At 41.4% G+C, this 26,696-nt stretch overlaps 1 protein-coding gene across 3 annotated transcripts in view; it reads left to right on the forward strand.

Annotated features, from left to right (window-relative positions):
* Positions 1 to 26,437, forward strand: part of adamts9.S (ADAM metallopeptidase with thrombospondin type 1 motif 9 S homeolog) — a 157,083-nt gene extending 130,646 nt beyond the window's left edge. For 2 of the 3 annotated variants that reach the window (XM_041561788.1, XM_041561789.1), the window contains 10 exons: positions 8,892 to 9,062; positions 9,860 to 10,054; positions 10,225 to 10,357; positions 11,694 to 11,788; positions 11,877 to 11,971; positions 13,495 to 13,628; positions 15,219 to 15,310; positions 16,461 to 16,565; positions 25,744 to 25,838; positions 26,100 to 26,437. In XM_041561788.1, coding sequence (XP_041417722.1) covers positions 8,892 to 9,062; positions 9,860 to 10,054; positions 10,225 to 10,357; positions 11,694 to 11,788; positions 11,877 to 11,971; positions 13,495 to 13,628; positions 15,219 to 15,310; positions 16,461 to 16,565; positions 25,744 to 25,833 — 1,110 coding nt within the window. In that variant the 3' untranslated portion in view covers positions 25,834 to 25,838; positions 26,100 to 26,437. Of the gene's footprint in view, positions 1 to 5,420; positions 5,501 to 8,891; positions 9,063 to 9,859; positions 10,055 to 10,224; positions 10,358 to 11,693; positions 11,789 to 11,876; positions 11,972 to 13,494; positions 13,629 to 15,218; positions 15,311 to 16,460; positions 16,566 to 25,743; positions 25,839 to 26,099 lie in introns of those variants that run through there. The other variant, XM_041561790.1, reaches the window with a different exon arrangement.
* The last annotated feature ends 259 nt before the right edge of the window (positions 26,438 to 26,696 follow it).

Below are 26,696 nucleotides of genomic sequence, written 5' to 3' on the forward strand. Positions count from 1 at the left end.
AATCAGATGAGCTGCAGCCGACCCTCCCTAATACAAGGCTAAAAACCTGCAGAGCCAAAGTAACAAACATGATGGAGGGTTATTATATTTATACTTTAATATTACTGGAGTCCAGTTATTTAGTGTAGAGGATTAGGCAATAGGCATGTCTCATTGGGCTCCTCCCTTCTAATGAAACTGTCAGGAAAATGGCTCTAATGTAGCCAATAAGGTAGCCAAGAATTACAAGTATTTGTCTCCTGGGGTACCTGTTACTGGCCCCTCTAATAACATTGCTGCTCAATGAACTCTGGAATTAGCACCGATACCATTGTTATAGGGGTGCTGGGAGTTACACTAAGGGGCAGATTTATCAAGGGTCGAAGTGAATTTTCGTAGTAAAAAACTTCGAATTTCAAAGTAATTTTTGGCTACTTCGACCATCGAATAGGCCAAATTCGACTTCAATTCGAAGTGGAAAAACTTTGAATATTCAACCACTCGAATAGCGAAGTACTGTCTCTTTAAAAAACTTGGACTTCGACACTTGGCCACCTTAATCTTGGCGAATTGCTGTTTAGCCTATGGGGGACCTCCTAGAACTTGAAATCTGAGGCTTTTGGGCACATTTTTAGAAGTCAAAGGATTAAATCGTTCAGTCGAACAATTTTATTTCAATCGAATGTGGCCGTTTTCCATCAAAAAAATACTTAGACTATCGAAGTATTCAAATTCGATGGTCCACCAATTGACTCCAAATGGGTTCTAGGAGGTTCCCCACAGGCTAAAACAGCAATTTGGTAAGTTTTAGATGGCGAATGGTCAAAGTCAAATTTTTAAAGATTCAGTACATGATAATTTGGACTAGTCCCTAGTTGAAATACAAAAAAAAATCTTTATCCTAAACGGCTTGCTTTGTTTGTTTTCTTTGCAAATAAATATAAAATAATCCCTACAAAGGAAATCATTAAATCTTAACCTGCAGCTGTCACAAAATAAAATCCAAAATAATTAGGGAACAATGATTTAATTGGAAATCTTCTCCCCATGTGCCCCTAGGCCTGTGTTAAAGAACTCAAAAGAACACTGTCAGCATCATAAAACAATGTTGTTCCTGAGTGGACGCAATGTATATGGTTGAGTAAATGTGATTGGCTGTGGGGCCTGAAGACGCTGTAGATGAGTGTCAGCTTATTTCCTCATACACATGGGCCTTTCTACCTGTCATGTGACTCTGACTCAGGTGAGTCATATAAAGCTGACATTTAGGGTAAAGACACACTGGGCTACTAGTAGTGGCTACTTGTCATGGCTACAGAATAGACAATAATGATCATTGGCTTTATGAAGACACTACTGGGCAGAATTGAAAGTTTGAATTTTCTAATTCAAATTTCAAGTTTATTTTAGTGTAATAGTCCAAATTCGATTTGAGTTTAAAAAAAAAAAAATCGAAATTCAAATTTAGACCTATGCTGCCATAGTTTTATGGGATCTCTCTGTACAGACTATGAGCAAATTTAGGGACTGTTCCTGCTGAATTGTGCTTAGTACAGAGGAATACCTATGCTGCCATAGTTTTATGGGATCTCTCTGTACAGACTATGAGCAAATTTAGGGACTGTTCCTGCTGAATTGTGCTTAGTACAGAGGAATACCTATGCTGCCATAGTTTTATGGGATCTCTCTGTACAGACTATAAGCAAAATTAGGGACTGTTCCTGCTGAATTGTGCTTAGTACAGGGAATACCTATGCTGCCATAGTTTTATGGGATCTCTCTGTACAGACTATGAGCAAACTTAGGGGACTGTTCCTGCTGAATTGTGCTTAGTACAGGGAATACCTATGCTGCCATAGTTTTATGGGATCTCTCTGTACAGACTATGAGCAAACTTAGGGGACTGTTCCTGCTGAATTGTGCTTAGTACAGGGAATACCTATGCTGCCATAGTTTTATGGGATCTCTCTGTACAGACTATGAGCAAATTTAGGGGACTGTTCCTGCTGAATTGTGCTTAGTACAGGGAATACGTATGCTGCCATAGTTTTATGGGATCTCTCGGTACAGACTATGAGCAAATTTAGGGGACTGTTCCTGCTGAATTGTGCTTAGAACAGGGAATACCTATGCTGCCATAGTTTTATGGGATCTCTCTGTACAGACTATAAGCAAAATTAGGGACTGTTCCTGCTGAATTGTGCTTAGTACAGGGAATACCTATGCTGCCATAGTTTTATGGGATCTCTCTGTACAGACTATGAGCAAACTTAGGGGACTGTTCCTGCTGAATTGTGCTTAGTACAGGGAATACCTATGCTGCCATAGTTTTATGGGATCTCTCGGTACAGACTATGAGCAAACTTAGGGGACTGTTCCTGCTGAATTGTACTTAGTACAGGGAATACCTATGCTGCCATAGTTTTATGGGATCTCTCTGTACAGACTATGAGCAAACTTAGGGCTGTTCTTGCTGAATTGTGCTTAGCTTTCTGCTACCATTTTCCAGTGGATGGCACTGATGGGAAAAAAATAGTATACAAATGATTATGCTGTAACCCTTATGGTATCTGTACAGGAGTCAATGTATGGTACTGCCTATGATAGACCCTTATTGTACATTTATTGTTGGTCATTTCTAGGCCTCTCCCTTTACTGATTTCTTGTGCAGAGGGGCTGCTTTACATCATAATGAATTACAGGACAGGCAGTTGGAGAACATTGCCCTGAACAAATAAGAGCTGGAATAACAGATTGTCTGTTTAAAGGGCAACTATAACTGTAGTCCTGTTGACTGGGTGCGTCGGTGACTGGCGCTAGTCAGAACCCCCCCAGCCCAATGCTTAGTAGCGTTTCCATGTCGGTTTTTTGCTAATGAAGTGAAACCGAGTGCAAAATGCACTAATTCCAGTGTCCCCTCTCTCCTAAGCCCGACGAGTAATCAGAGGCGTTCTGAGTGAACATTGGAATTAAGAAAACAACAAACAGAAGTGCAGTGTGTGCAGGCTTACTTTGAAATAAATTAAACACTGAATAGCCCTATTAAATGTTAGTGTTTTCATCTGTTTAATGCTGATCTTCCTTCTCTTGTCTTGAGTGTGTGACCGCGATTAGGACCATGATGCATCATCTTGCTGTGGCTCGGTCTTGCCTGTCACTCCTGGGACTTCTATACAGCCCTTGCACCTGCTGGCGGCTTCTTGAGTGTGCGACTGCGGTAAGATAACCGATAACTTACCACGGTCGCACACTCAAGAATCCACCAGCAGGAGTGAGGACTGTATAGACGGCGTGACAGGCAAAGCCGCAAGACAGAGCCGCAGCAAGCAGGATGAAGAGCCACATGAGGCTCCAGAGCTGCAGGTTGCCTACCCCTGAGGTAGACAATCAGAGCATAGGTTAAGGCCAGATTTCAGCCTTGGACACCAGAAGGCAGAGGCGTCCTATAGCCCACTCAAGGGTGCATAGGCCAAGATAGAGACAAAAGAACAAATGGTGACAGTAAGCCAAGATGGAGAGAGTAGGGCAAGATGGAGACAGTAGGGCAAGATTGAGAGTAGGGCAAATGGCAACAGCAAGCCAAGATTGTAACAGTAGGCCAAGATGGAGACAGCAGAAGAATATGGTGATAGTAGGCCAAGATGGAGACAGTCGGCCAAGATGGAGATAAAAGAATAAATCGTAACAGTAAGCCAAGATGGAGACAGTTGGGCAAGATGGAGACAGTTGGTCAAGATGGAGACAGTAGGCCAAGATGGAGAGAGAAGGCCAAGATGGAGACAGTAGTGCTAGATTGAATATGTAGGGGAAAATGGCAACACACACACTCTCTGTCATCGCTGTATATCGCTGTTCAAAGCATTATCGGAGTCTGGCTTGTTAGTATCAAATAAATGGCTTTATTGAGCGCTTTAACATAGCTGAGGAGGGGGATTCACATCTAACGCGTTTCGTGTCAGTAAACCTGACACTTCATCAGAGTCTCATCGCGAGAGCAGCAGTTCAGCAGGAGCTGGCGTGCAAGGGCAGAGCTCCGCCATTAATCACATCGTATTTCTTCGTTTGAAAATGGCAACAGCAAGCCAAGATTGTAACAGTAGGCCAAGATGGAGACAGCAGAAGAATATGGTGATAGTAGGCCAAGATGGAGAGAGTAGGGCAAGATGGAGACAGTAGGCCAAGATGGAGAGAGTAGGCCAAGATGGAGACAGAAGAACAAATGGTAACAGTAAGCCAAGATGGAGACAGTAGTGCTTGACTGAATATGTAGGGCAAATGGCAACAGCAAGTCAAGATTGTAACAGTAGGCCAAGATGGACACAGCGGAAGAATATGGTGATAGTAGGCCAAGATGGAGACAAAAGAATAAATGGTAACAGTAAGCCAAGATGGAAACAGCAGGGCAAGATGGAGACAGTTAGGCAAGATGGAGAGAGTAGGCCAAGACGGAGAGAGTAGGGGAAGATGGAGACAGTTGGGCAAGATGGAGACAGTAGGCCAACTTGGTGTCAGTAAGCCAAGATGGAGACTGTAGTGATAGATGGAATATGTAGGGCAAAATGCCAACAGCAAGCCAAGATTGTAACACTAGGCCACGTTGGAGACAGCAAAATAATATGGTGATAGTAGGCCAAGATGGAGAAAAGAACAAATGGTGACAGTAAGCCAAGATGGAGAGAGTAGGGCAAGATGGAGACAGTAGGGCAAGATGGATACAGTAGACCAAGACAAAAATGAATATTTCAGAAGAACAAATGATGACAGTAAGCCAAGATGGAGATGGTAATAGTAGGCCAATAGAGCAAGATGACATCTGAAGGCAAGATGGCATCAGTAAGCCATGATTGTGACAGTAAAACAAGATGTCAACATTAAGGCAAAATAGAAACAGTAGTCCAAGATAGTAACAGCAAAGCATGACGGTAACAGTAGAACAAGATGATGACAGTCAGGCAAGATGGTGACAGTTGGTCAGTTTGAAGACAGTAAGGCACGGTGGCAACAGTAGGGCAAGATGGAGGCTGTAGAGCATGAGGGCAATAGAAGTGCCAAATGGGAACATGGGGGCACGAGTGAAGACAAGCTGTAGATAATTGCAGACAGTAGGGCGAAACAGAGAAAGGAAGGTGTGTGGCAGCAGTATGGCAAGATGGGAGCATTACGCTAAAGTTCAGGGTTATTAATATACATCATTTATTGAACATTGATGTATTTTATATCCTGTGGCCCATGATACAATGCCATCCTTGCTCTTCTCTAAATCTGGCCAATTATCACCAACCTCTGATAACTGTAGTCCTGTTGACTGGGTGCGTCGGTGACTGGCGCTAGTCAGAACCACCCCCAGCCCAATGCTTAGTAGCGTTTCCATGTCGGTTTATTGCTAATGAAGTGAAACCGAGTGCAAAATGCACTAATTCTAGTGTCCCCTCTCTCCTCAGCCCGACGAGCAATCAGAAGGCATTCTGAGTGAACATTGGAATTAAGGTGGTCCAGAGACTGTACAGTTTAGGGAGGCCTGGTGAGTCCAGAAATGGAGACTTGTAGTTAAAATCTCTTATGTTTCTGTTTAATATATTTCTGTGACGTGATGTTTGTTTGTGTAAGTGATCTGCCCCTCAGAGGAGGAGGTCGGCTGGCATAAAGTTGTGCAGTTATTTATGTTCCCAGAGTCTGACACATGACTCATCCTGTGGGTTTGGGAATACTGACAACACTGGGAATTCCATTAATATCCCCTTATCTGTTCAGGCATTTATTCCTCCTTGGGAGGCTGGGAGTTGTCTGTCACAGGGTGTCTAGGTAATAAAACTGCCTGTAATTTAGTGAGACTGGTATTCATGAAATATAGCGCTCTAGTAAGCTCCACTGTCCTCCCAAAGAAATCCTCCTAAAAGCCTCCTATGCTGCTCTTGCAAGTCATCAGCTGCCATCTAGTGGTCATGTAGGTAACTGCAGTGCTGCAAAACTCAACATGATGCTGGAAGGAAATCAGTGTTGCAGATCTCCGCATTCACATTGTACCTACTGAGATTAACAGAAAAAAATGTAAAATAGACTTAAATAAAGTGCAGTAAAATGTGGCTAAACCAAATGGTAGCTGCATCATTGCACGCTTGTTGTATCACCTAGCTGGGATTGTATGCTTCAGGGGTGCGGCTCGGCTTGGTTGGATTTCTCTTGCTTTATAAAGGATTAAGAAATAATTGCAATAAAGAGCATGTATCTCTTACATAATGGTAATGGGCTGTGTGAAAGCATTTGCAGAGAATCCATAGGAAAGTAATATCCATTAAAATGCTAAATATATGCAGTTCATTTGCAGCAGTACAGTTAATCTCAGGTAGTGATATTGATTCTGGTGTAGCCGCCTACGTTGCAATACTGACACACAGTGGCAGTCGAGAGAAGTGCAGTGTTCCAGACAGAGCAGGAATGGACAGTGGGTTTGGGATTGTTCCAGCCAAGGATACTGTGGGGTTCCAGGTTCTAGACAAATTGGTTTCCAGTAGGGAAATGGCCAATAGATTCAGGCTTTTATTTCATGGTGCTCTACATAGATGGGGTGGAGGTTAGTCCTGCTGTCCAGGCAAAGGGCCTGGCCATAATGTCCCATTTTTGCAATCAATGTAATGAACCAATTCTATACCTTAAGGATGTTAAGCTTGCAGTCCTTAAAAGGGTTGTTCACCTTTGAGTTAACTTTAAGTATGATGTAGAAAGTGATATTCTGAGATAATTTGCAATTGGTTTTCATTTTTTATTGTTTAAGGTTCTTGAGTTATTTAGCTTTTTATTTAAAGGGCATGTAAAGTCAAAAAAATAAAATCCCATTTTTACTTTCTTTAATGAAAAAGAAACCTATCTCCAATATACCTTAATTAAAAAATGTGTACCATTTTTATAAGAAACCTGACTTTATGCAGTGAAATTCTCCCTTCATTTACTGCTGTGGATAGGAATTGTCAGACGGTCCCTAACTGCTGAGCAGGGAAACAATCATACTTATGAACAGCAGGGGGAGCCCCCGCCTTACTTTCCAGCCATGCAGAACTCAAGCAGCTTTGTTTATGACGATCCCTAAGCAGCCCAGACCACACTGAGCATGTGCACAGTCTTAGTCTTGCAAAGATGTTTAACAAAGTTACAAGATGGTGACCCCCTGTAGCCAACTTTGAAAGCATAAATTATTTGTTTGATTAGGCTTGTGGTGCAGTAAGTTCATATTTATGTTTAGCATACAAAATACTGCATTTCTAGCCTTATTCTATTTTAGACTTTACATGCCCTTTAATAGCTCTCCAGTTTGCAATTTCAGCAGTTTGGATGCTATGGTCCAAATGACCCTAAGAACCATCCATTAATTTGAATAAGAGACTGGAATATGAATAGGAGAGGTCTGAAAACAAAGAGAAGTAATAAAAAGTAGCAATAACAAATAGCCTTACAGAGCATTTGATTTTTAGATGGGGTCAGTGACCCCCTATTTGAAAGCTGGAAAGAGTCAGAAGAAGAAGGCAAACAATTCTAAAACTATAAAAAAAAACAAATACTGAGTGTGATTTCGGGGCAGCAGCTCCAATCCAAGATGGTAGCCACAAGTAAGGAGTTGGAGGGTTGTTTTGAAAGAATAGTAACATAACTTCAACGACTCTAGTGGTTCTTGTTGGGTGCAACTGACCTTTGTCAATGGTTAAAGCTCTGAGTACAGACTTTATTTTCCCTTTAAGAATAAAATCTAAAAAAAAATAGCATTGAATTTTTCATTTTGTTTTCTTTGCTTGCAGAAAAAAATGAGTATTTCTTAGTGATTGTTTTGACTTCCTTATAACAGCAACCTTGCCTTGCTTTATGGCTTCAGTTCTGCACATGTGTCTATTGAATCTGCCCCTGCACCGGCTTTATAGAGTAAATACATGGTGTAGTTGGAAGGCTGATGATGATGTTTCTCCAATGGTTTTACTCTCATAAAGCTGATATATATGTAGGTACCTATAGAATCTGTTGGGCTCCTATAGAGTTAAATCCCTACCCTTTCTTTACTCTTTTGTTATTGAGCATAAGCCTGTAACATTTAATTTAGTACACCATTAGTTATTATTCAAAGGGTGTAATACCATTTCCTGCCACACTGATATATAGTGTTGTGTAGGGAGTGGCCTCTTCCTCTTTGGCTCCTGGTGCCTGTGCTGCTGGGTGTTTCCCATTAAGCCTGGGATCACCAAGGCCCCAGTAAAGCCATTCGCTTTGGTGATTAAGTCAGGGACCAGGAAACCCTGTGAACGAGGATAGCTATCATTAGGGCTGATCTTTAATAGACTCTCTAGTAGAGTGAGATAGTCAGCTTTATATAGCATGAGCAGCTGTGTGCTCCACCAAGGATAGTAGCATGGAGTAGCTTCCCAAAGGCTTCTTGTTTGCCTTTAGTTCAGGGACTCAGTGGATAGGGTGTTAGGCTTTAGACTTTTTCTCCCTAACTACTCCACTGGTGATCCCGATCCCCACAGAGGTATATCTGTCTTCTGGGAATTGATGTACACTTGACTACTATCCCTTATGGGAGTCTTCATTATGCTGTATCATCTTCTGTTATCCTCCCTCCTCTGTGATATGCTACACCTGCAAACCAACTGTGAGTAAACCTGTGGTCATTGCTTATGCTAATAAACCATCCACTTTGTTTGCCTCAAGAACCTCCTGGCGTCCAATCAATCTATTTTTTATATACAGTAGCCTGTGTGTTGTAGTTTTACTACATCTCAAAGGGATAGCTTCCACTTGCTGACGGCCCTGACCCTGTTGTGTAAGTCACATGTAGCCAATGCTCTATCCTGCTAGTGGGTATTTGTCTAAATACAGCCAAATAGGTGCTACATATATACAGTATACATATATATATATTTGTGATGCAGTGCAGCAAGACTTGTGATGAAGGGATTCGCTACAGGAAAGTCACGTGCCAGAATGAAGACAAGAAGGAGATTCCGCACTCGCACTGCGAGGAGAACAAGAGGCCACTGGAGGTGGAGAAATGCAACGTACATTCCTGCGAGTTCCTGTGGCTCACAGGAGAGTGGTCGGAGGTAACAAATAGTACCTCGATATTGATGAAAATTGCATTTCTCCTGCGTATCTTTTGATATTCATCCATTTTTCTCACATCTTCTCAACAGTGTTTGGGCTTTTTTGGACATAGAAATTGAAAAGCTCAGTGGGTACAACAGCGTTTGATTAAGTCATTTTTTTTTCCTTTTTCCTTTTTTTCCATTCGTTTTCACGATGCTAGCAGTTTTATACTGCCAATATCATGAACCTGCTACAGGAGCAGTTGCATGTTCAGTTTGGCTCACATGGGCAGCCTCTGAAAAGTAAAATGAGTGTGGGCTCCAGATTGTTAGTTACCCCTCTGTGACTATAAATGGTCCCCTGTTGCCCTGGGCCAGTTTGCCTCTTCTTGGAGTAAAAGAGCTGGTTTGGTATCTATTCCTGTGCATACACAGTACTGAACATTTTTTGAGATTCTTATACTGCTCATTCCTCAAGTTGAATCGGCGCAAGGAATACAACGGAGCACAGAAGGTCCTGGCGACCAGGGTAGTTGTAGATGTAGAAAGAAGAGGCCTCTACCTCAGGTCACTCAAGGGGACCTAACAAATGGGCCCCTCCTTGTGATTTTACCTTTCACCCTCTTTGAAATCATCTATAAAACTGCTAATGTCATGAAAAAAAGTGAATGTGAATTTCAAAAGTGCTCAGAAGAGAAACAATTGTATAATCATTAGAAGTGTTTTGTTCTCCTTAATAAGTTAAGCTCCCCTCAAACTTCCAGAGAAGAGTCGTCGAAATTTTGACAAATATCCCCTGTCAATTTTTTAAACAGTGTTCGGTGACATGTGGCAATGGTTACAAGCAGAGACTGGTGACCTGCAGTGAGGTCTATTCATCTAAGGACCATTACGAATACGGATACCAAAGCTCAGCAAACTGCCCAGGAGAACAGCCTCCCACCGTCCAAAACTGCTACCAAGGAGAATGCCCAATATCTGCCTCTTGGAGAGTTGGCAACTGGGGGAAAGTAAGTACAGGGATAAACGGCCATTTCTTAAGTAAAAAAAGAGTTCTTCTACAAGAACTTTGTAATTACAATAGGGTCGATTTTGGCCAGTGTGTGCCTATATCACATGTGACCTGGTTATGGTTGATAAAGGTGCTGTAGCTGACACTGTCTGCTTGGGGTTTATGCAGTGCTCTGTCACGTGTGGATCTGGCGTCATGCAACGTTCCGTGCAGTGTCTCACCAATGAGGATCAGCAAAGCAACATGTGCAGAATGGATCAGATGCCTGAAGAAAAGAGAATATGCTACAGTAACCATGACTGTAAGGTTTGCTTTATCTCCTCCCCTAAACCCCTTGTCAATCTTTATTCTTTTGAGAATAAGTTTCATTGAGTCCAAATCAGTAACAGTAAATTTCTTGTCTCTTTTTGACTCTTGTTCCCTCTTGACTCTTCTTCTTAACTCTTGGTGCCTCTTGACTCTTTTTGACTCTTGTTCCCTCATGACTCTTCTTCTATACTCGTGGTGCCTCTTAACTCTTCTTCTTGACTCTTGGTGCCACTTGACTCTTCATGACTCTTGTTCCCTCTTGACTCTTCTTCTTGACTATTGGTGCCTCTTGACTCTTGTTCCCTCTTGACTCTTCTTCTTGACTCTTGGTGCCTCTTGACTCTTCTTGACTCTTGGTGCCTCTTGACTCTTCTTCCTAACTCTTGGTGCATCTTGACTCTTCTTCTTGACTCTTTGTGCCTCTTGACTCTTCCTGACTCTTGACTCTTCTTCTTGACTCTTGGTGCCTCTTGACTCTTCTTGACTCTTGTTCCCTCTTGACTCTTCTTCCTAACTCTTGGTGCATCTTGACTCTTCTTCTTGACTCTTTGTGCCTCTTGACTCTTCCTGACTCTTGTTCCCACTTGACTCTTCTTCTTGACTCTTGGTGCCTCTTGACTCTTCTTTTTGACTCTTGGTGCCTCTTGACTCCTCTTGACTCTTCTTCTTGACTCTTGGTACCTCTTGACCCTTCTTGACTTGTCTTCTTGAATCTTGGTGCCTCTTGACTCTTGGTGCCTCTTGACTCTTCTTGACTCTTGGTCCCCCTTGACTCTTCTTCTTGACTCTTGGTACCTCTTGACCCTTCTTGACTCGTCTTCTTGAATCTTGGTGCCTCTTGACACTTGGTGCCTCTTGACTCTTGTTCTTGACTCTTGGTGCCTCTTGACTCTACTTGACTCTTGGTGCCCCTTGATTCTTATTCTTGACCTTTTGTGCCTCTTGACTCTTCTTGACTCTTGGTGCCTCTTGACTCTTCCAGATGATTGGAGAAAAAGTTCTGTCATTGGCTGTTCTGCACCTGGTCTAGTAACCCATAGCAACCTGTTAGCAGATTATCAAACATCTTCAGATTGCTGTGGGTTATTAGACCTTATGTGTTTGAAACAGTGTGTATGAAACAGTTACTTATCCCCCCCCACACATGTATCTTGTCTAAGTTCAATCAAGGACTTGGCTTGAGATCCCACCATGACTTATTAAATGAGCCGCATTCTGCTGCATGTGGCGAGATTTAGTCATAAAGTATAATTAGGAACATAATTACTTCATTCACACTAAAAAGCGGCTAATTCGCACCTTTTCTTGTCTTCGTCTCAACCCCCCAGGTGACATGCCAAAGAATTGTCTAGAAATTAAAAGGCGCAAACACGTTGGTGAAGATGGGGAACACTATGTTATGATTCAAGAAAAAATAATAAAGGTGATTTTTTTTGTATCCCCTTTATCACACTTATCATATTAATTGTGATTACTTAGAGGTGGTATTAGCAACTCTTGGGTATTTGCAGATATACTGTGCCGGGATGCAGTCGGAGAACCCGAAGGAATATATCACTCTACTAAGCGGCGAAGCAGAAAATTTCTCAGAAGTCTATGGTTACAGGTAAAACAAACTAATAAACACAAGATTTAATTAAATGTTTTATCCCTGTGCAAAGAAACTCCATGGATATATATTCCCAGTGTGAAGGTCAAGGCAAAGCAGAGTCAGAGTTTCCCAATTTTCTAAATCTTTCCCCAAAAGTCTGAAAACTTTTTCTCAGTCTCCTAAAACATTCTCTAGAATTCTGAAAACATGTTATAATATTCTAAAACATTCTGAAGATATTTCCCAATATTTCAAGACATTTCCTGACACCCTGAAAACATTTCACAATATTCTACAGCTTTCGCCAACATTCTGAAAACTGTTCCCAATATTCTAAAATGTTCCCTGAATTCTGAGTGCATTTCCCAAAGTAATAAAACTTTATCTGACTAAAACAATGTTCTAAAAATTTTCCCCAACATTCTGAAAACATTTTCAATATCCTTTCCTCAAAAGTCCGAAGGCTTTTTCCAGTATTTTCCAAAAAAAATTCTGAGAGTATTTCCCAAAGTACAGGTATGGGACCTGTTATCCAGAATGCTTGCGACCTGGGGTTTTCTGGATAACGGGTCTTTCCATAATGGATCTTCATACCTTACATCTACTAAAAGATCATGTAAACATTAAATAACTCAATTTATTTGGTTTTGCCTCCAGTAAGGATTAATTATATCTTAGTTGGGATCAAGCAGAAGGAATTGTTATTACAGAGAAAAGGGAAATCGTTTTTAAAAATTTGGATAAAATTGAGTCTATGGGGAGTGATCTTTCTGTAACTTGGAGCTTTCTGGATAACGGTTTTCCAGATCCCATACCTGTAATAAAACTTTACCCAACATATTTAAACCATTTCAACTCTCCCTAAAATTCTGAAAGCATTTCTTAATATATACAGTACATAAACTTAATATTCTACAACTTTCTCTGAAATCCTAAAAAGATTTTCCATTATTCTAAAATTTCCCTTGAAATTCAGAAAATATTTGCCAAAATATTAAAATTAATTATTTTAAAATTTTCCATGATATTCTGAAAGCATTCTAAAAACATTTCCAAATATTCTACAGCTTTTCCCAACATTCACAATATTATAACACGCTTCCTAAAAAGCATTTCTTATGAAATCATTTCCGAATATTCTACAACTTTTCCCAACATCCTTAAAACGCTTCTCAATATTTTAAAAACTTTTCCCTGAAATTCTTACAGTATTTCCCAAAGTTCATAACCTTCCCCAAAGTACTGAAAACACTTCACTATACGGTAAAATAAAATTCTAAAACCTTTCCCAAAATTCTAAATTTGTTTTATATGATTCCCCTTGGAAAGTTAATTGACCTATTCCATTATTTTCCATATAAATTTGGACACTGGAAGGTGAGTGAGATTTTCTACTGAGGACAACCTGATAGGAATTCAGACAAAATACATTATTGAAGTTTTATAAAAAAAAATTAAAGGGAAAGTAAAGCCTGCCAATAACTAATGAAGTGTAGAAACACACCATTCCCTCTTTACACATGGCTCTGGTCCTACAGATTACAGAATCCCACAGAATGCCCATATAACGGCACCAGGAGGGAGGACTGCCAATGTAAGAAGGACTATACGGCTGCCGGATTCTCTACCTTCAGTAAAGTGAGGCTGGATCTTGTGACGATGCAGATAATAAGTGAGTAGCCGGTAGATATACAAGAATATAGAAAATAAGTTCTGAAAATCAGAAATACTGTGTAATATTTGTAACCAGCTTTTCGGCTCAGTAATTGTCTTCCCAGACTGCTACCAGTAGAACCTGGGATTACATTGGACTCAATTACCCAGAATGGTCCTTTGCTATGTGAAAGAGGAAGGTGAAGGTGTTGTACAACTAGACCTCTTGCTGCTATACAAAAAAAAATAATAATGGCCCTGCAATTTGGAACAGGGATACAGGTCTTTAGTCCCCTATTCTGGAGCGCAAAGACCTGCAACCCCCCCCCCATGGGAGCAATTAGTGTGTTCATATAGGACAGGTTTGGGGAGGCATGTAGGCACCCCCTTTTCCCAGCACCCTACCCATTCCCATAATAGCTGCGCAACTACAGGGGGGCCTCCCAACCCTCTGCCGGCTGCACGGCTGCTTGTTTGTTTATGGCAGGTGGCGAAAATTAAACCGACCCTTCCAGCTGGGGCTCTGCTGTGTGGCAGTTACGCCACTGTCAGGCATCTTAAAGGAACAGTAACATCAAAACATTTAGGTGTTTTAATAAATAAGTAATGTAGTGTTGCCCTGCATTGGTAAAACTGTAGTGTTTGCTTCAGAAAGACTATTATAGTTTATATAAACAAGCTGCTCTGTAGTCACGGGGGCAGCCATTCAAGCACAAGACAAATAGTAGATAACAGTTAGCTGTGTAGTATACAATGGGAATCTGTTATCCATTGTGTATCCTGTGCTTGAATGGCTGCCCCCATGGCTACACAGAAGCTTGTGTATATAAACTATAGTAGTATTTATCTGTTATCTACTGTGTATCCTGTGCTTGAATGGCTGCCCCCATGGCTACACAGCAGCTTGTTTATATAAACTATAGTAGTACTTATCTGTTATCTACTGTGTATCCTGTGCTTGAATGGCTGCCCCCATGGCTACACAGCAGCTTGTTTATATAAACTATAGTAGTACTTATCTGTTATCTACTGTGTATCCTGTGCTTGAATGGCTGCCCCCATGGCTACACAGCAGCTTGTTTATATAAACTATAGTAGTACTTATCTGTTATCTACTGTGTATCCTGTGCTTGAATGGGTGCCCCCATCGCTACACAGCAGCTTGTTTATATAAACTATAGTAGTACTTATCTGTTATCTACTGTGTATCCTGTGCTTGAATGGCTGCCCCCATGGCTACACAGCAGCTTGTTTATATAAACAGTACTTATCTGTTATCTACTGTGTATCCTGTGCTTGAATGGCTGCCCCCATGGCTACACAGCAGCTTGTTTATATAAACTATAGTAGTACTTATCTGTTATCTACTGTGTATCCTGTGCTTGAATGGCTGCCCCCATGGCTACACAGCAGCTTGTTTATATAAACTATAGTAGTACTTATCTGTTATCTACTGTGAATCCTGTGCTTGATATGTACCTGTATTGCATCACTCTAATAAAAGCCACACTGACAGTTGCAGAACCGATTGTTTCCTCTGAACCACGCCAGAGTGCAGAAGATTTTTCAGAACAGCTTTGGGTTTCATTTCTGTTTGCTTTTCACACAGCCACTGATTTGCATTTTGCACGAACACAGGATGGAAGGCCGGTACCATTTGCCACAGCCGGAGACTGTTACAGTGCAGCAAAGTGCCCCCAGGTAATGGAATGTGCCCTCTGTGCCCAGTTATACAGGGAACGCTGAGTATCTCTCATGTATTATAAGGGACAATGTACCTACTGTAAATGATAAGGATATTAGAAGTCACTGAGGGGTGTTCTGTGACCATATAAAGGAACAAGGCTGCAGGCTGAGTTATACAGGGAACTCTGAGTATCACTCATGTATTATAAGGGATAATGTACCCCCTACTGTAAATGATAAGGATATTAGAAGTCACTGAGGGGTTGTTCTGTGACCATATAAAGGCACAAGGCTGCAGGCTGAGTTATACAGGGAACTCTGAATATGACTCATAAGGGATAATGTACCCCCTACTGTAAATGATCAGGATATTTAGTCACTGAGGGGTTCTGTGGCCATATAAAGGCACAAGGCTGCAGGCTGAGTTATACAGGGAACTCTGAGTATCACTCATGTATTATAAGGGATAATGTACCCCCTACTGTAAATGATAAGGATATTAGAAGTCACTGAGGGGTTGTTCTGTGACCATATAAAGGCACAAGGCTGCAGGCTGAGTTATACAGGGAACTCTGAGTATCACTCATGTATTATAAGGGATAATGTACCCCCTACTGTAAATGATAAGGATATTAGAAGTCACTGAGGGGTTGTTCTGTGACCATATAAAGACACAAGGCTGCAGGCTGAGTTATACAGGGAACTCTGAGTATCACTCATGTATTATAAGGGATAATGTACCCCCTACTGTAAATGATAAGGATATTAGAAGTCATTGAGGGGTTGTTCTGTGACCATATAAAGGCACAAGGCTGCAGGCTGAGTTATACAGGGAACTCTGAGTATCACTCATGTATTATAAGGGATAATGTACCCCCTACTGTAAATGATAAGGATATTAGAAGTCACTGAGGGGTTGTTCTGTGACCATATAAAGGCACAAGGCTGCAGGCTGAGTTATACAGGGAACTCTGAGTATCACTCATGTATTATAAGGGATAATAATCCAGTTACTGTTAAATGTAGTAGAACCCAGATTTTATTTTTCCTATTTTTATAAATCCTATAAAACCAGATTTCACACATTTAGTAGCTTGTTATTTGCTCCCCTTCTGCGTCGCTCCTTTAAAGTTATTCTTTATGTCTTTCCTTCTTTGTGGTTTAGGGTCGTTTTAGCGTCAACCTTTTAGGAACTGGCCTATCGATATCAGAAACAGCAAAATGGATGTCACAAGGGAATTACGCAGTGACTGAAATAAAAAAATCACCGGTAAGACATTTTCCTATTTCATATTTTATCAGACATTTTTTATTGTTTTCTTTTTATTGCCTCACCCCACATTCTGTTGAAACGTTTGCCCTTTCCAAACATACAGTATATAAGGCAATATACAGTTTCATGCCAATGTCTTATGTCAGTGATCCCCAACCAGTAGCTCGTGAGTAACATGTTGCTCTCCAACCCCTTGGATGTTGCTCCCAGTGGCCTCAAAGCAGGTGATTATTTTTGAATTCCTGACTTAAAGGCAATATTTGGTTGTATAAAAAACAGAGTCTCCTGTTGGCTGCAAGTCCACATAGGGGCTACCAATACCCAATCACAGCCCTTATTTGGAAGACCCGGAAACTTTTTGCATGCTCGCGTCGCTCTCCAACATTATTTTATACTTGAGTGTGGCTCATGGGTAAAAAAGGTGGGGACCCCTGGCTTATGTGAATGTTATAGGCAGGTACTGTGACCCTATGTTACACAACCCTATACACAGGCTGATTGTTGGGTTATCTGACCCCACAGTTGTGTCTGACAATCCAAAGGAACAAACTTGTGTTGCATGTACCTCTAATGATACCCCATCTAGTGGTGTGGGCCGGCCTGCTTTGCGGTTTGCTGACCTTACACTAATGGCTTCTGATTTTATAGACGGGCCCTGCCAGTCCCACATTACCATGTTCATTTTACAAAATTTGGCAGGAAAGTGTGAACACATTTCTGTGGTTTTTATGTATTATTACAGTTTTGCTAATGAAGGTAAATTGCCCTTTAAGATGTGAGTCTTAGTTCTCCCAAGAGACCTGCTTATCTTAGATTGTTACAAAAGTAACAGGGTCGGACTGGACATCGGGGGGCCCACCGGGTTCCAAACTTCTGGGGACCCCCCCGCACGCATGAGCCAACTCTGGTCCCCTGTGCGCATGTGCGATCAGCAGCATGCATCCACAATCGCTGGAGCAGCGCATGCATGCACAATCGCCGCAACTGTTTTTTTTTTGGGGGGCCCAGTAGAGGAAGAGGTCTGGGCCAGCCAGGGCCTCATGGCCCAGTCCAAACCTGTATAAGTATCTATTCTGGGCTCTCTGCCAAAAGCCAATTAAGTTTTAGAAACTTTGTCTGGCTGTTCAGTGCAGGAGATCAAAGAGAAAGTCGGGACATTTCAGTAACAACCCCGGGACTACAGGTTGAGCTGTCAAAATCGGGACTGTCCTGCGAAAAATGGGCCAGTATGGAGGTATGGTGTATGGCACATGATAATTGATATGTCCGGCCAATATCTGTCCGAAAAGAAAGTTGGTGAGGGCTGATCTGCTCTTCACTCATTTGCCAGTGACCTATAAACTGACCAACATGGTGCATTGGAACTTTTTAAACCTGCCCAATTCATGACTCCATTGCATGTAGATATTCAGGGGCCCTCCTGCCACGAAGAGAGTCCAGAAACTTGCCCACAAGCTAGCGGGGATGGCAAAAAGCCAATCCTGGTAACTTTAAGAGCCGAAATTCTGATTTTTAAATTGAAATTTCGGCTATGCTAGTGCAGAGAGTGCATCCGGGGGGCCGCAAGGAGCCCTGAAATGCCCCTGCAGTTATTGGCTGGGATGGGTGAGCCCTCATACACACAATTATCATACAAAACTTTATTTCATACAATATTATTGGCACAAATATGGCTAGCTTTAAGCTGGCCACAGACACAAAGATACAGTTTTACGAAACAAAGATTCATACGATTTTCAGATCGTGTGTGGAATGTCCCATTTACCATGGCGGTCGGTCGTTTAGTCAATCGGAATTAAAAGATTTATATTGGCTACCGATAAGATCTGTGCATGTATTGCCTATCTGGTGACACCAATGGGTGACTGTCATTAATATCTGTCGGGCATAACTTCTGTACAATTTCTGTTTATTAGTGATGGGCGAATCTGGCCGGTTTCGCTTTTCCGAAAATTATCGAAACAGAGAAAAATTTGCATTTTAAATGTTACAAAATTGTTTTTGATGCGCGAAAAATTTTTGACGCACCACCGTTTTTTTCACCCATCACAATCTATTGGCATCATTTTCTCGCCTAAAAATTACGCTCATCACCATCAGTTAATGGCCAGAACATCATCTGATTTGTTAATTCTCCTACTTATTTAATCTGAATGGTTAATGGTAGATCGTGAGACTGAAACGAACGAGCACACGTCACACCGAGAATAAAATCTGCAGGTCTATGGGCAGCGTTAGACCCAACCAAATCAGAACTCACAGGGGGGGGGGCTCCCAGGTAATGACCTGTCACCAGATAGAAGAAAGACTGATTTATTACCGGTTACAAGTAGCAGCTCTTCTGGGCAACTTTGGTGGCACAAATGTTATGGGTCACACTCCAAGTAGATGGAGTCTGGGGAAAGAACCAGTAAAATACATTTGCTCTCTAACTGGTGACTGCCAGCCGGTATACTTTAATATATACAAAGTCAATGTACATATATGTGAATATACACTAATATAAAGCAATAATGCTCTTATGTTCAGAGCAACCCCATTGACATTCCCCTTTCCACTTCTACCTGAGATCACTCAGGCAAGAAAAGAAGATTGCGTTGCAATTTATGGAACCAGTTTCATTATAATATATCCGATTCCATTATTACGCTAATGCTGCCATTGCTAAACTCTTTTGCCAAGGACGATAAACTTTATCACATTCCTTATATAAATGAGTTGTTACAATGAACCTTTAACTTATACTGTAGCTTCCTACAGGCTTTGCTGCATCCCATTCATCCAAAGAGCACAACCCCATGACTTGACCTGTCTCTTATTGACATGATCGAGAGAAACCAGACTTGGAAACTAATGTATGTAGTTTCTTTCCAGAAGGCTTTGTCTTCTCTGAAATCACCAGCAGGGGGAGCCCCACATCACCGTTATCTTTTATTCCAGTTTTATTAGGGAACATGTACATATTATTTCACTGTATACTTTCTCATTGCGAGTGTGGAGCTCCCCATTCGTTCAGGTTACTCACGTGACCTCCAGTCTCACATCCTGGCATTGGATTCATGTAACTCACTCGTTTATAGTAGACTTGATTCACGGACACTTTAGGATGCGTTAAAAATTTTTTCACATTCTTTATTTCTTCACATTTAAAAGAATATCAGCATTGGCACAGTGCATATAGCACACCACTGACGCGTTTCGTACCTCTACTAGCAGGTACTTCCTCAGACCTGACTTCTAATATCCTTATCATTTACAGTAGGGGGTACATTATTCCTTATAATACATGAGTGATACAAAGAGTTCCCTGTATAACTCAGCCTGCAGCCTTGTGCCTTTATATGGTCACAGAACAACCCCTCAGTGACTTCTAATATCCTTATCATTTACAGTAGGGGGTACATTATCCCTTATAATACATGAGTGATACTCAGAGTTCCCTGTATAACTCAGCCTGCAGCCTTGTGCCTTTATATGGTCACAGAACCCCTCAGTGACTTCTAATATCCTTATCATTTACAGTAGGGGGTACATTATCCCTTATAATACACGAGTGATACTCAGAGTTCCCTGTATAATTCAGCCTGCAGCCTTGTGCCTTTATATGGTCACAGAACAACCCCTCAGTGACTTCTAATATCCTTATCATTTACAGTAGGGGGTACATTATCCCTTATAATACATGAGTGATACTCAGAGTTCCCTGTATAACTCAGCCTGCAGCCTAGTGTCTTTATATGGTCACAGAACAACCCCTCAGTGACTTCTAATATCCTTATCATTTACAGTAGGGGGTACATTATCCCTTATAATACATGAGTGATACTCAGAGTTCCCTGTATAACTCAGCCTGCAGCCTTGTGCCTTTATATGGTCACAGAACCCCTCAGTGACTTCTAATATCCTTATCATTTACAGTAGGGGGTACTTTATCCCTTATAATACATGAGTGATACTCAGAGTTCCCTGTATAACTCAGCCTGTAGCCTTGTGTCTTTATATGGTCACAGAACAACCCCTCAGTGACTTCTAATATCCTTATCATTTACAGTAGGGGGTACATTATCCCTTATAATACATGAGTGATACTCAGAGTTCCCTGTATAACTCAGCCTGCAGCCTTGTGCCTTTATATGGTCACAGGACCCCTCAGTGACTTCTAATATCCTTATCATTTACAGTAGGGGGTACATTATCCCTTATAATAAATGAGTAATACTCAGAGTGTCCTGTATAATTCAGCCTGCAGCCCTGTGCCTTTATAGGATAAGTAAACCTTTAAAATAAGTGTATGTAAAATTGACAAGAGTGCTATTCTAAGCACTTTTTTAATTTACATTGATTATTTATTTTCTTTTTATTCCAAGATATTAAGATATTATGTAATATGAATGAATTTTGTTACAACAGTGCCACCTGCTGGTCAGTTTTCCACCAGTCTGAACACCAAGTAGTCAAGGAAGTTGTCAGGAGAAAGAAAGAGGCTGCTCTGATGTTCTTCTGCTTAGGAAAGATTTAAGAAAGGTTTCTAATGTTTTCCCTTTGGCACATTTGAGCCATTATAACTCACCCCATAATATTTATAATGAGGTGCTGGATACATTTATACTTCATTAAAAAATGTTGTGCATTTATTTTTAAACTGCAAATGAAACATTGTTTCCATAATGCTAATTACATTTAACAAGCTCCTGCTAATTTGGGACTATTTGCCAGAACAAACGATATACAATAAAATAGCTAATAATATGCACATCACCTGCCAATTTCATTTTTATAAAGCGCAGAGCGACATGTGGGGAGAGTTATAACAAACAAGGGAAAGTTGTGCTCACCACTATTTTTTAAAACCATTAGGCGGGGGTGCAATGAGGCTGTGACCACAAAATACATATAGTCAAATACAAGAGTCCTCTGCACTCAACCCATTATCAATATATTTAAGACAGCGACATTTTGTGCATACTGCTACTAAAAAATGCCTTACCCTTTAAACAAAACAGGGATTGTTTGTCCATATATTGCAATATATTTAAGCTGGCCAACTACGTCAAAGTCATCCCATATCTGGCCAGTCCTATGCTCAATTTTCATCTGATTCATTAAGAGGACTCTTGTATTTGACTATATGTATTTTGTGGTCACAGCCTCATTGCACCCCCGCCTAATGGTTTTAAAAAATAGTGGTGAGCACAACTTTCCCTTGTTTGTTATAGTTTATACAGGAGCAGTGACCAGCTCTATGTTGTAGCTCCCACCCTTCCCAGCTATAGTCAGGTGATCCCACTGGTGTCTAATAAAAGGGCAGCCAAGTATGGAGGTTTACTTTGAAAGCAGCAAGTTAAGTTGCAGGTAATACCTAGTCCCTTTGTAAAATGTATAATGAAGCAATAGAATTCTTAATGAATCAGATGAAAATTGAGCATAGGACTGGCCAGATATGGGATGACTTTGACGTAGTTGGCCAGCTTAAATATATTGCAATATATGGACAAACAATCCCTGTTTTGTTTAAAGGGTAAGGCATTTTTTAGTAGCAGTATGCACAAAATGTCGCTGTCTTAAATATATTGATAATGGGTTGAGTGCAGAGGACTCTTGTATTTGACTATATGTATTTTGTGGTCACAGCCTCATTGCACCCCCGCCTAATGGTTTTAAAAAATAGTGGTGAGCACAACTTTCCCTTGTTTGTTATAGTTTATACAGGAGCAGTGACCAGCTCCATGTTGTAGCTCCCACCCTTCCCAGCTATAGTCAGGTGATCCCACTGGTGTCTAATAAAAGGGCAGCCAAGTATGGAGGTTTACTTTGAAAGCAGCAAGTTAAGTTGCAGGTAATACCTAGTCCCTTTGTAAAATGTATAATGAAGCAATAGAATTCTTAATGAATCAGATGAAAATTGAGCATAGGACTGGCCAGATATGGGATGACTTTGACGTAGTTGGCCAGCTTAAATATATTGCAATATATGGACAAACAATCCCTGTTTTGTTTAAAGGGTAAGGCATTTTTTAGTAGCAGTATGCACAAAATGTCGCTGTCTTAAATATATTGATAATGGGTTGAGTGCAGAGGACTCTTGTATTTGACTATATGTATTTTGTGGTCACAGCCTCATTGCACCCCCGCCTAATGGTTTTAAAAAATAGTGGTGAGCACAACTTTCCCTTGTTTGTTATAGTTTATACAGGAGCAGTGACCAGCTCTATGTTGTAGCTCCCACCCTTCCCAGCTATAGTCAGGTGATCCCACTGGTGTCTAATAAAAGGGCAGCCAAGTATGGAGGTTTACTTTGAAAGCAGCAAGTTAAGTTGCAGGTAATACCTAGTCCCTTTGTAAAATGTATAATGAAGCAATAGAATTCTTAATGAATCAGATGAAAATTGAGCATAGGACTGGCCAGATATGGGATGACTTTGACGTAGTTGGCCAGCTTAAATATATTGCAATATATGGACAAACAATCCCTGTTTTGTTTAAAGGGTAAGGCATTTTTTAGTAGCAGTATGCACAAAATGTCGCTGTCTTAAATATATTGATAATGGGTTGAGTGCAGAGGACTCTTGTATTTGACTATATGTATTTTGTGGTCACAGCCTCATTGCACCCCCGCCTAATGGTTTTAAAAAATAGTGGTGAGCACAACTTTCCCTTGTTTGTTATAGTTTATACAGGAGCAGTGACCAGCTCTATGTTGTAGCTCCCACCCTTCCCAGCTATAGTCAGGTGATCCCACTGGTGTCTAATAAAAGGGCAGCCAAGTATGGAGGTTTACTTTGAAAGCAGCAAGTTAAGTTGCAGGTAATACCTAGTCCCTTTGTAAAATGTATAATGAAGCAATAGAATTCTTAATGAATCAGATGAAAATTGAGCATAGGACTGGCCAGATATGGGATGACTTTGACGTAGTTGGCCAGCTTAAATATATTGCAATATATGGACAAACAATCCCTGTTTTGTTTAAAGGGTAAGGCATTTTTTAGTAGCAGTATGCACAAAATGTCGCTGTCTTAAATATATTGATAATGGGTTGAGTGCAGAGGACTCTTGTATTTGACTATATGTGGGGAGAGTTATATGTTTAATACACAGGAGAAAGGCCAGAAGGGAGATAACCTGCGGATCCCACACACGTTGTGCAGCAATTAGACTGTAGGTGGCTGCTAAGTGAATAATGATGCCTATAGTCACACACATGCATCAATGTGGCTTTAATTATCAGGTAACAGGTAAGGATGTCAGAAAAATAAATACTCGCCAGCCTCTTTGTGCTGTTGCATAAAGTATTAGTAACCCTATAGTAAGTTATTGTGTTCAGATGAGCACTGTGCTCTGTGTGCTGCCTTCACAAGCCCCACTGATATCTATGAATTGGTTAGATACTGTACATGAAGGGCCACCTTAAGGCATCTGGGAGCTGACAGTAGGGAACTGACAGTAGGGAACTGACAGTTGGGAGCTGACAGTTGGGAGCTGACAGTTGGGAGCTGACAGTTGGGAGCTGACAGTTTGGAGCTCACAGTAGGAAGCTGACAGTAAGGAGCTGACAGAAGGGAGCTGAAGTAGGAAGCTGACAGTTGGGAGCTGACAGTTGGGAGCTGACAGTTGGGAGCTGACAGTTGGGAGCTGACAGTTGGGAGCTGACAGTAGGAAGCTGACAGTAAGGAGCTGACAGTAGGGAGCTGACAATAGGGAGCTGACAGTAAGAAACTGACAGTTGGGAGCTGACAGTTGGGAGCTGACAGTTGGGAGCTGACAGTTGAGAGCTGACAGTTGAGAGCTGACAGTTTGGAGCTGACAGTAGGAAGCTGACAGTAAGGAGCTGACAGAAGGGAGCTGAAGTAGGAAGCTGACAGTAAGGAGCTGACAGTAAGGAGCTGACCGTAAGGAGCTGACCGTTTGGAGCTGACAATAGGGAGCTGACAGTAGGAAACTGACTGGGAGCTGACAGTAGGAAGCTGACAGTTGGGAGCTGACAGTTGGGAGCTGACAGTTGGGAGCTGACAGTTGGGAGCTGACAGTTGGGAGCTGAAGTAGGAAGCTGACAGTAAGGAGCTGACAGTAGGGAGCTGAAGTAGGAAGCTGACAGTAAGGAGCTGACAGTAGGGAGCTGACTGTAGGTGGGCAAATGCAAAAGAATCCAAGTGTAGTTCTTTAAAGACAAGGGCTGGTTGAACAACAGTGTAACCCAGTAGTTACTGGAACAGTAATGGGAAGCCTGCTGCCCCCCTCAGTCCCCAACACCTAATGGGTCTGCTGTGCTGTTACTCCCCTAGGTGTCACCCTATCTGGGGAGCAGGTTACACAAGGCAAAGCATAAGGGGAGACAGATATGGTATAATGCTCATACTTTGGATAATATGCCTTTTGGATTATGTCGTTAGAGGGGATTGTATCAACATAAGCCGTCCATTAATGGAGACTGACTGTTTTCACAGGAGTCTCAGATACTAATACACTGACTATAAATCAGTCCATAGTGCAAAGAAAGGAATAAGTAGATGACATAGAGCAGGGGTCCCGACCATTTTTACCCGTGAGCCACATTCAAATGTCAAAAGAGTCAGGGAGCAACACAGGCATGAGGAATTTTCCAAATAAGAGCTGTTATTGGCTATTTGGTAGCCCCTATATGGACTGGTAGCCTACGGGAGACTCTGTTTGACAGTGCACTGGGTTTTTATACAACCAAAACTTGTCTCCAAGCCATGAATTGAAAAATAATCACCTGCTTTGAGGCCACTGGGAGCAACATTCAATGGGTTGCTGAGAAACATGTTACTCATGAGCCACTGGTTGGGCAACACTGAAGGCAGAATGGATGGAGAGAAGGGATGGGAAAGCAAAGGGATATGGCCCATCTAGTTGATCCTAGCCAATCATTCAATCCAGTGGCACTTGTACTAAACTCTTGAACAAGGTTGTAGAAAGATGTAGATGTCTGCCAACCACGAATCTATCCCTGACTCGTGATTAACACAACATACTTTCAGTTATTTTGCACATCTTAAGGTCACTGTTATGAACTGGCCGGGTCACTACTCATTCTGTCTGTTTGGAATCAATTTCCCCATTTAAATCAGCACCGGCATGAACACAACAGGCTTCCAGCTGTAGCCTCACTCCATTTTTTGTGAATTATCCTATATCAAAGCTCAATACTTATTTACAGGACGGAACCAAAGTGACAGGGAGGTGTGGCGGTTACTGTGGGAAGTGTGTCCCATCCTCGGCAATCGGTCTTGGCGTTCACGTGTTATAGAACTGGTAAGCTTCCATTACTGGGCAGGCGTGGGGCTGTACCAATCTCCAAGGGGGCATTCAGGGGCCTCATGGCAACATAAAAGTGCAATTTGCAAACTGTAGGAGCGGGTGGGGCTTGTGGGTGAGTGGGCGTGGTCTAGTGGAATTGTAGGCATGTGTCTCAGTGGATCAGGGGTATAGACATTTCCACACGCCATTTCTTTTCCACTGGGGCCCCTGTACCTATTTAGTTCCCCCTTTAATCTTGCATTCTGCTTTATCTAGGTTCCTATACAGCAAAAAGCGACAGATGAAGAGCCGCGTTGCAATACCTCTACACTCAGCGTTTGTACATGTGTAAATAGCTCAATGTAAACCAAATCATGTATATTCTATTTATGTCTGAAATTATTTATTTTGACTAAATATTTGTTCTGGTTAAAAAGACAAAAAAAAATCTGAAAAAAAAAGTTCCTTTACAAACCCTCCTAGATGTGTCTCCAGTTTAACGCATTATTGGATCTTCCATCAGCCAAGTGGTGCCGGTTGCTTAACATGTTTATATATATATATATATAATACACAGAAGCTATGAATATCCTGTAAATGATATCCTTATTAATGGTGCTTAATGATGTCATTGGTTATACTCAGAGCTTAGTGATGTCATTTTTGTCACATGACTCACTGAAACTTGTGTATTATAATAAATAAAGTACCCCCATTGCAAAATATGAGGATATTAGAAGTTACCTCGGAGTTCCATGACCTGTATAAAAACACTCGGCCTTTGACCTAGTGCTTTTATGGTCATGGAACGCCTCGGTAACTTATAATATCCTTTTATTTTACAAGAGGGGGTACTTTATTCACTATATATAT

The sequence above is a fragment of the Xenopus laevis genome, chromosome 4S (genome assembly GCF_017654675.1).
Source record: "Xenopus laevis strain J_2021 chromosome 4S, Xenopus_laevis_v10.1, whole genome shotgun sequence".
In the NCBI taxonomy this organism is placed as follows: Eukaryota; Metazoa; Chordata; class Amphibia; order Anura; family Pipidae; genus Xenopus; species Xenopus laevis.